The sequence below is a fragment of the Clavelina lepadiformis genome, chromosome 1 (assembly GCF_947623445.1).
Source record: "Clavelina lepadiformis chromosome 1, kaClaLepa1.1, whole genome shotgun sequence".
NCBI lineage: Eukaryota > Metazoa > Chordata > Ascidiacea > Aplousobranchia > Clavelinidae > Clavelina > Clavelina lepadiformis.
Genome location: NC_135240.1, coordinates 3,488,814 through 3,499,058, shown reverse-complemented (window position 1 = coordinate 3,499,058; position 10,245 = coordinate 3,488,814). Strand labels below are relative to the sequence as shown.

Here is a 10,245-nt window from a genome sequence, read left to right as displayed (position 1 = left end):
TAAAGGTTACTTGTTCGCAATTTTGCTTGACACTTCTAGATTAAAAAAGATCAACAGATGCTACAATTGCTATTAAGGACTAGTTAACATGTGTTTTTTAAACATATACTTGTTAAAATTTTAACTAATCACACGAAAAGTACTGAGTACCCGGACTGACTGTAATTCCTTGAAAAAAGTATTTTGGAACCACGAGTGCAAAATTAAAACACCTAGAATTTTAAAAGTGATTTTAAATTTTCTAGTTGTGTTTGAGTTAAGTAATTTTTATGTACACTGTCATTCATGTGTTTAAATTTTAAACACAATTTTACTTCTTTAAACATGTTAAAGTGTTTAATTATGTGTTTAAGTGTATAAATTTTGTTAATTTGACAAAATTTAAACACTTTATGGGTTAAACACCACAATCCATAACACGTTTAATAATGATTTATGCCTATTCTGCACTTTTTCCACGCTTTAGGCGTTTAAATGTTAAACACATAACACAAAGATTACAAAATGTGTCAAACAAAAAGGTGTTTAGGAGGAATGTGTTTATTTTGATGAGTTTTATTGAATTATATCTTATACTTTAAGTTGCTTTAGAAAGAATCTATCAAAAACAGTTCGGTACTATATGCTTTAGACTTTTTTGCATTACCCAATTACACGAGCTATTGTTCAGTATAAATTTGTATCTCGGACTCAATTCTTAGGTTTAAAGTTGGCAACTTGAAGTCGTTTTCAAAATTTTCGTGTATGGAGTGGCTGAACACTAAATTGTATTGTTCAGGCCTTACTGTAGGCTATATTTCAAAGGGGTGAAAGGGGCCTTGGCCACCCTGCCCCCATACTTTGTGTCTATAGGTTTCTACATCGGGTGGCGGTGTCTTAAAACCAACAATTTGTATAGTTTTCTTTGTAATCTCATGAAATATTTGACCCCCTCCCCCCAATTTTTTTCCGGCTACGCCACTGGCTTTGATTGGTTTTCAAGTAAAGCCATTCACCCAGGAATGGAGGGTGAAAAACCAATTACCATACTTTGCCCATCAAAGTTTGAAATTACTCGGGCATGGCCTAACGTGGGCGTTCTCTTCTCGTCGTTTGATCGAAAGGTAAATGATAAGCGTTCACCATCAGTTAGTCAGTTAGTGGAACGTCTGAATAACGTTTGTTCAAATAATGTAGAATGTGTATCTGAAAATAGTAGGTTATAACTATTTATTCCATGCTTAAATAACTCAAAATCTAAAATATTAAAATAAAAAAAACTTTTATAACATTACATTAAACGTATTTTTTTACATTAGAACAAGCAAAAGTTTTTATTTGTTTTTTATTCAGCAAGTTTACCATTTCAAAATTATTTTAAGTTCTATGAAATAATATGTTAAGTTCCACCATTGTCAAAAATATGGGCGCGCATTTACCACCTTCAGACGGCTACAAGCTATCTCTAAAATCTGAATCCTCTTTTCAGCTAATCAGCTTACATAAAGACAGCGAATTGTTTTATGACGTTTCGTAGGGCTGTAGCTTATTGTCACAGTTTATTTTCTGTGGCCTATATAGGTAGCCTGGTGTAACGTATTTCGCTGTATGGTTCAGGTTTGTTACTACAAGCTAGGCCTATATAGGCCTATAGCCTATATTCCATGCAGGCAGAAAGGTTTACAGAGTTATAGACAATAACAAATAGGCCTACTTATAGCATGTTTTCGATAACCGGTGGTGCCATACCGTTTTAATGTTCTTGATGGGCAAGGCATCGGCCTTCGGTAAGCATTTGATTTTGATAATTTAGTAGTAGCCTAAGGAAATTGTTGTAATAATTGTAATGATAAATTTCCTACATTATAAAATATTTTTGTACGCAGTATAGGCTATAACAGTCTATACTAAGCTGTTTCTGTACTTTCTGTAGAAAGTTATTGGAAAAGCTTAGAAACTTATGTTGAAGAAAAGCCATCCACCCGTGCCATCACATAATGGTAGTAAACAACCCTCATCATTAGGTTTCCTTCAGCTACAAAGACTGGCAGGTGATGCAGAATTATATATTTTTGATCCAGATGAAATTTATATTATTAACAATATTGAGTTAATTTTGAAATAAGTGCATACCAAAAAGTGTTGCTTCAGTGGTGGATTGGCTTAGCACCAACAGGTTCAAACAATGCGGACTTATTGCAAATGTCCAGTGTTACTACTTTTGTAATGTTCTTGGGTAAGACATTATCAACCTTTACTCTTCTGGTCCCGGTAAGCAGTGTCAGCGTTGGTCAATACGTTATAAAATTCCATTGTGAAATTCCACAAATAAAAATTAAGTTTTTGTGGAAAACTGCAGAGAGTGGAGGAATCATTACCGAGTCCGAGTCTTCCAAAGACGTTACTCAGGTCAAGAAGAAAGATTCTGATACCTTATCAAAAAGCTTGAATAATAATTACATCTGACTACTGTTTTAAAAGCTATATTGTTTAGTTTTATATTTGTAATCACTGTAGATTCAGAATGGACAAAAAAGGCTACTGAAGTTATTAGACAACATTTAGAAAAGGAAGAATCAAGAATGGGAATGCGGTCTACTAAAACAGGTATTTAAGACCAATGTCTGTCTTTCGCCAAGAAGCAATTAGTTTAATGTAAAGATGGATGCATTAGTGGAATCATTGAAAATTTTTCATTATTAGGACAAATGCATTTTGTCAGTGTTTGAAAGAAACTATGATAATGTGTTTTAGATTTTGATGCATTTTTAAAAGAATACAGTTGTAGATTGTGCTTAGAGGCTGCAACATGGTTATTGATATGATGATAACTTATGCAGGTTGAGGAAAAATTCAGAAACGTTTATCAATTTGATTACAATACGATTTAAGAGGCTTGCGTAAGCATGCTAACCACACTAGACAACAAATGTGACAGCAATTTTGAGCGGCAATGCCATGAGACTGAGGTGAGCAATCTGAGCATTCAAATCCAGCAATTAACAAAAATCTAATTTGGTTGTTTGTGTATTAGTTTATTGCTTTGTTGAGGAATAATTTGTTCAAATCTTGAGACACTTTATATATATTGAGGGAAAAATAGAGTCATTATTATTAATAGTGTAAAAATCTAACAAAACTTTTGACATAGGATCCATCATCAGAGAAAAAACTTAATCTCTTTTTGAGGTCACAAAAACAACTTTGGCGGACCTGCAAAACAAATCTTTTTCATGCAATGCAGACTGTTAATGTGAGTTGTAGTTGCTTTACAGAACGATTGAACAGAACATGTGGCTTTACAGAACAATTTGTATACATTGACATTTTTGTTTTAATTTTTTAGGCATTACGGATTACTTTAAACTCCAGAAAGAAAACACCGCCAAGTTTGCTTGTTTCTTACAATGAAGCCGGAACCATGAAAACATTCATTGTTGCTGATTCAATCCACGTCAGATGTAACAACGATTCGAGGGTGGTGTTAGGCTATTTAATGGAACTTATCGGTTGTTATTATGCTTAGCAATTGCAATACCCAAAGGTTTACCCTATTTTGGGTTTTTTACAAGCTCATCTCTTGAAGGATATTCTGTCTGGTTATCATAAGTCCTCCAAATACGTCTTCTTGAGAAGTATGTGAACAATATGAACATGGAACATTATGAGTAATGATTTTACACTAAACTTTTTGCAGCAATTATTATTACTAACGGGTGCCGGAAGAGGAAGGGCAGAGAGGCCATCACCCCCTTTTCTTTCTTTATTTTCCAAAATGACATTCAAAAGTGTCCTTTTTTCGAATTTTGCCCCCTGACAAAAATAATTCCGGCGCCCGTGATTATACCTGCCTTGTTTCTGTTGCGTTGTTGTAATAAATGCTATTTTGGAAATTTTGACTGCCAAGTGACAATACGCATAAAATAGTAAACACCTAGTTAGTAAACACGTACAACATTTAAACATAAACACCAAAGATAATAAACACCTAGTTAGTAAACACCTACAACATTTAAACACAAAACAGAATAAACATGTGCAATTTAAACATGTAACCATTTTAGGCGTTTCTTTTAGGCCTCACTTTTCGTGTTTAGTTAAAGTGTTTAACAAAATAACAGTGTATGTATGGTTTTTTGGTTGTAGAATAGGAATTAGGCCTATACAAAAATAAAACTATGCACTGCTGGACCTGTGTGCTCGTGGACATTTATCTGAATGTAGAAACATAGAGTAACATCTGAAACAAATGAGCAAACTTTGTGCATGGCTTGTGTTTGATACTCAGTTGCAATGCATTAACGACGCTAGGTCTGTTTATTTAAACTGGAAAAAGTTTGAAATTTGGGCAATATGATGTAAAAACCAATAAAAAATATGTCACGAAAAAATATGCACAAAGGCTAGCTTTCTAAACAGAGGATTGAATGATTTGGAATCAGAGCCAGGTTTAAGTCATGCGAAGAACCGGCGATAGAGATCGTTATGGTCGTGTTGAAGTATCAAGCTAAAAGTAAATAGTTCAAAATTTGGCCTAGACCACAGTAAAACTGAAAACAAACTTCCCCAAAATCTGATATCTGCCGCTGCCCAGTTCGAAATAGTTTCACTACACGGGTAATATAGTTGCAACTTATAATACCAACTACACTGTTATTTTGTTAAACACTTTAACTAAACACGAAAAGTGAGGCCTAAAAGAAACGCCTAAAATGGTTACATGTTTAAATTGCACATGTTTCTTCTGTTTTGTGTTTAAATGTTGTAGGTGTTTACTAACTAGGTGTTTATTATCTTTGGTGTTTATGTTTAAATGTTGTACGTGTTTACTAACTAGGTGTTTACTATTTTATGCGTATTGTCACTTGGCAGTCAAAATTTCCAAAATAGCATTTATTACAAAAACGCAACAGAAACAAGGCAGGTATAATCACGGGCGCCGGAATTATTTTTGTCAGGGGGCAAAATTCGAAAAAAGGACACTTTTGAATGTCATTTTGGAAAATAAAGAAAGAAAAGGGGGCGATGGCCTTTCCGCCCTTCCTCTTCCGGCACCCGTGAGTAATAATAATTGCTGCAAAAAGTTTAGTGTAAAATCATTACTCATAATGTTCCATGTTCATATTGTTCACATACTTCTCAAGAAGACGTATTTGGAGGACTTATGATAACCAGACAGAATATCCTTCAAGAGATGAGCTTGTAAAAAACCCAAAATAGGGTAAACCTTTGGGTATTGCAATTGCTAAGCATAATAACAACCGATAAGTTCCATTAAATAGCCTAACACCACCCTCGAATCGTTGTTACATCTGACGTGGATTGAATCAGCAACAATGAATGTTTTCATGGTTCCGGCTTCATTGTAAGAAACAAGCAAACTTGGCGGTGTTTTCTTTCTGGCGTTTAAAGTAATCCGTAATGCCTAAAAAATTAAAACAAAAATGTCAATGTATACAAATTGTTCTGTAAAGCCACATGTTCTGTTCAATCGTTCTGTAAAGCAACTACAACTCACATTAACAGTCTGCATTGCATGAAAAAGATTTGTTTTGCGGGTCCGCCAAAGTTGTTTTTGTGACCTCAAAAAGAGATTAAGTTTTTTCTCTGATGATGGATCCTATGTCAAAAGTTTTGTTAGATTTTTACACTATTAATAATAATGACTCTATTTTTCCCTCAATATATATTAAGTGTCTCAAGATCTGAACAAATTATTCCTCAACAAAGCAATAAACTAATACACAAACAACCAAATTAGATTTTTGTTAATTGCTGGATTTGAATGCTCAGATTGCTCACCTCAGTCTCATGGCATTGCCGCTCAACATTGCTGTCACATTTGTTGTCTAGTGTGGTTAGCATGCTTACGCAAGCCTCTTAAATCGTATTGTAATCAAATTGATAAACGTTTCTGAATTTTTCCTCAATCTGCAAAATTTATCATCATATCAATAACCATGTTGCAGCCTCTAAGCACAATCTACAACTGTATTCTCTTAAAAATGCATCAAAATCTAAAACACATTATCATAGTTTCTTTCAAACACTGACAAAATGCATTTGTCCTAATAATGAAAAATTTTCAATGATTCCACTAATGCAGGCATGTGCAACCTTTTTCACTGGAGGGCCAAATACAAAATTTTGAATGACAACGCGGGCCACAAGATTTTTTCAGAAAAAATTAGTATCGTAAAACGACTTTCCTATGCAGTTTATGTAGTTAAGAAATAGATTTAATGCAGTCCACGACACACTTGTGCAACAATTTATTGAAAAACTGTGAATAATTGTCGATGGAAGATGAGGAAACTAAATTCAGTCAAGCGTATTGCGAAATTATGCAACACAGCATTGTTACATCACAAAGGGCATTGCATTGCATTGCGAAATGCATCTCGCATTGCAAAATTATGCAACGCAGCATTGTTGCATCACAAAGGGCTGTAATGGCATGTGAGCCAATACCAATATACCAATACCAATATATCATTCGTGGGAAAGTATTCGCCAGTTGTTTATTGAAATGTTGTTTGTTGATGAAACTGCAATTGTCGCTTAATATTTGGAAACGTTCTCTAAATAACTTTATGTGAAAGCGCCGTTTAGTACGTTACCAGGTGATTTCATAGCATCCGAGTTTTAACTGTAAATAATCCCCATTGCCCAAACGCTTATTTTATCGTTTGCGCATTCTGAAATATTTGTGTATATTGTGTTTCCGTTCACATCGCTTCGCTTTATAAACTCGAGCTAATACGCGAGTAACCGCGCAGAGAGAGATTTGAATCGTACGAACGTATTACGTTAGTCGTGTAAAATGTAATCTGTTAGACTTGTGTACAATGGAAAATGCTAAGTTTGTGATTGTGTAATAATAATCGGAATCTGTACAGTTCCTACCATAAAGGATTGCTTCTGATAAACGGCATCTGTTAATCGTAATAGCTTTCGGCCAGTAACAGTAGTAACACGTTAAGGTTAGAGATTTCTAACCACACGCAACCACGGAGTCAGATCATTAATTCGGCAGGTAAACTAAGACCGAATAGCAAGTTAAATCAACCATTGCCTCCGCAGGGCAATATTTCTATATACAACGTGCGAAAATTTCCATTGCTTTGATGTAAACTGCATGAAATAGTGATGGCTAGTATGAAGTTCTAACATTTTGCTGGGCACCACGCGGGCCGCACGGAACAACCTGGGGCTCGCGGGTTGCACATGTCTGCACTAATGCATCCATCTTTACATTAAACTAATTGCTTCTTGGTGAAAGACAGACATTGGTCTTAAATACCTGTTTTAGTAGACCGCATTCCCATTCTTGATTCTTCCTTTTCTAAATGTTGTCTAATAACTTCAGTAGCCTTTTTTGTCCATTCTGAATCTACAGTGATTACAAATATAAAACTAAACAATATAGCTTTTAAAACAGTAGTCAGATGTAATTATTATTTAAGCTTCTTGATAAGGTATCAGAATCTTTCTTCTTGGCCTGAGTAACGTCTTTGGAAGACTCGGACTCGGTAATGATTCCTCCACTCTCTGCAGTTTTCCACAAAAACTTAATTTTTATTTGTGGAATTTCACAATGGAATTTTATAACGTATTGACCAACGCTGACACTGCTTACCGGGACCAGAAGAGTAAAGGTTAATAATGTCTTACCCAAGAACATTACAAAAGTAGTAACACTGGACATTTGCAATAAGTCCGCATTGTTTGAACCTGTTGGTGCTAAGCCAATCCACCACTGAAGCAACACTTTTTGGTATGCACTTATTTCAAAATTAACTCAATATTGTTAATAATATAAATTTCATCTGGATCAAAAATATATAATTCTGCATCACCTGCCAGTCTTTGTAGCTGAAGGAAACCTAATGATGAGGGTTGTTTACTATCTGATGGCACAGGTGGATGGCTTCTCTTTAACATAAGTTTCTAAGCTTTTCCAATAACTTTCTACAGAAAACGCCTGAAGAAACAGCTTAGTATAGACTGTTATAGCCTATACTGCGTACAAAAATATTTTATAATGTAGGAAATTTATCATTACAATTATTACAACAATTTCCTTAGGCTACACTGTAAAAATCTTTTCTAATTATAAGTCAGTGAGACAATTGAGACTAATAGTTAATCTTCCAACGAAAAGTATGGCTTACAGTTAGTCTCAATTGTCTCACTGACTTATAATTAGAAAAGATTTTTTACAGTGTAGGCCTACTACTAAATTATCAAAATCAAATGCTTACCGAAGGCCAATGCCTTGCCCATCAAGAACATTAAAACGGTATGGCACCACCGGTTATCGAAAACATGCTATAAGTAGGCCTATTTGTTATTGTCTGTAACTCTGTAAACCTTTCTGCCTGCATGGAATATAGGCTATAGGCCTAGCTTGTAGTAACAAACCTGAACCATACAGCGAAATACGTTACACCAGGCTACCTATATAGGCTACAGAAAATAAACTGTGACAATAAGCTACAGCCCTACGAAACGTCATAAAACAATTCGCTGTCTTTATGTAAGCTGATTAGCTGAAAAGAGGATTCAGATTTTAGAGACAGTTTGTAGCCGTCTGAAGGTGGTAAATGCGCGCCCATATTTTTGACAATGGTGGAACTTAACATATTATTTCATAGAACTTAAAATAATTTTGAAATGGTAAACTTGTTGAATAAAAAACAAATAAAAACAACAATTGCTTGTTCTAATGTAAAAAAATACGTTTAATGTAATGTTATAAAGGTTTTTTTTATTTTAATATTTTAGATTTTGAGTTATTTAAGCATGGAATAAATAGTTATAACCTACTATTTTCAGATACACATTCTACATTATTTGAACAAACGTTATTCAGACGTTCCACTAACTGATGGTGAACGCTAAACGCTTATCATTTACCTTTCAATCAAACGACGAGAAGAGAACGCCCACGTTAGGCCATGCCCGAGTAATTTCAAACTTTGATGGGCAAAGTATGGTAATTGGTTTTTCACCCTCCATTCCTGGGTGAATGGCTTTACTTGAAAACCAATCAAAGCCAGTGGCGTAGCCGGAAAAAAATTGGGGGGAGGGGGTCAAATATTTCATGAGATTACAAAGAAAACTATACAAATTGTTGGTTTTGAGACACCGCCAGCCGATGTAGAAACCTATAGACACAAAGTATGGGGGCAGGGTGGCCAAGGCCCCTTTCACCCCTTTGAAATATAGCCTACAGTAAGGCCTGAACAATACAATTTAGTGTTCAGCCACTCCATACACGAAAATTTTGAAAACGACTTTAAACCTAAGAATTGAGTCCGAGATACAAATTTATACTGAACAATAGCTCGTGTAATTGGGTAATGCGAAAAAGTCTAAAGCATATAGTACCGAACTGTTTTTGATAGATTCTTTCTAAAGCAACTTAAAGCATAAGATATAATTCAATAAAACTCATCAAAATAAACACATTCCTCCTAAACACCTTTTTGTTTGACACATTTTGTAATCTTTGTGTTATGTGTTTAACATTTAAACGCCTAAAGCGTGGAAAAAGTGCAGAATAGGCATAAATAATTATTAAACGTGTCATGGATTGTGGTGTTTAACCCATAAAGTGTTTAAATTTTGTCAAATTAACAAAATTTATACACTTAAACACATAATTAAACACTTTAACATGTTTAAAGAAGTAAAATTGTGTTTAAAATTTAAACACATGAATGACAGTGTAAACTGTATGCAATGATGGTTAAATCTGCCAAGTTAATGTATTATATGATGAGCAAGGTTTACCCATTCTGTCTTTTGCTGGTCAACTTCAGATGGGCCTTGATTGTGGCATACATATTGCAAAAGCTCAGCAATACATCATAGTCTATCTGTCTGTCAAACAAATCTATCTGCATTTTTACATTAAAATCATTTGTTGTGAAAACAGAAACAAAATAACAGAAGTATACAGTTTTTAAAAATATTTAGTTAACAAATTCAAGACCAACAATGTGCCAGTTACAAATACAACAATGAACAAAATAGTTAATCTGTTTAAAGTCAGGTTAAAAATGTTGGTCGTTTTCATATAAATCTATTTTACCTTAACTTTATACATAAGTATGGTTTAGTGCTCTTCTGGAAATAAATATGTGGTATAGTTCAACGACCTTGAACAACAACAAGGTCACAACATGCTACAAATACTGCAGGTCTAATTAAAACCCCAACGGCCTCTCACCGGTGGAATCAAGAAGTAAATTGCCAAAG

General features: G+C 34.5%; 2 protein-coding genes across 3 annotated transcripts; one reads left to right on the top strand and one right to left on the bottom strand.

The window, feature by feature from the left end:
- Window positions 1–264: 264 nt before the first annotated feature.
- LOC143470819 (uncharacterized) lies at window positions 265–3,720 on the top strand. Of its 2 annotated transcripts, XM_076969100.1 has the most exons (6): window positions 265–1,766; window positions 1,913–2,030; window positions 2,497–2,586; window positions 2,820–2,948; window positions 3,131–3,232; window positions 3,326–3,720. In XM_076969100.1, the coding sequence occupies exons 4-6, from the start codon at window positions 2,886–2,888 to the stop codon at window positions 3,503–3,505; spliced, it is 345 nt and encodes a 114-aa protein (XP_076825215.1). In that variant the 5' UTR covers window positions 265–1,766; window positions 1,913–2,030; window positions 2,497–2,586; window positions 2,820–2,885; the 3' UTR covers window positions 3,506–3,720. The 2 variants fall into 2 exon arrangements, with proteins under 2 accessions (XP_076825215.1, XP_076825223.1); XM_076969108.1 differs by lacking the exons at window positions 265–1,766; window positions 1,913–2,030 and adding an exon at window positions 2,067–2,388.
- A 1,015-nt stretch (window positions 3,721–4,735) lies between these two features.
- On the bottom strand, window positions 4,736–8,050 carry LOC143444127 (uncharacterized). The gene is made up of 5 exons (XM_076943253.1): window positions 7,839–8,050; window positions 7,283–7,372; window positions 5,782–5,910; window positions 5,498–5,599; window positions 4,736–5,404 (listed from the first exon to the last, which is right to left on the bottom strand). Exons 3-5 carry the CDS (start codon window positions 5,842–5,844, stop codon window positions 5,225–5,227), a joined length of 345 nt encoding a protein of 114 aa, XP_076799368.1. The 5' UTR covers window positions 5,845–5,910; window positions 7,283–7,372; window positions 7,839–8,050; the 3' UTR covers window positions 4,736–5,224.
- Window positions 8,051–10,245: the final 2,195 nt, after the last annotated feature.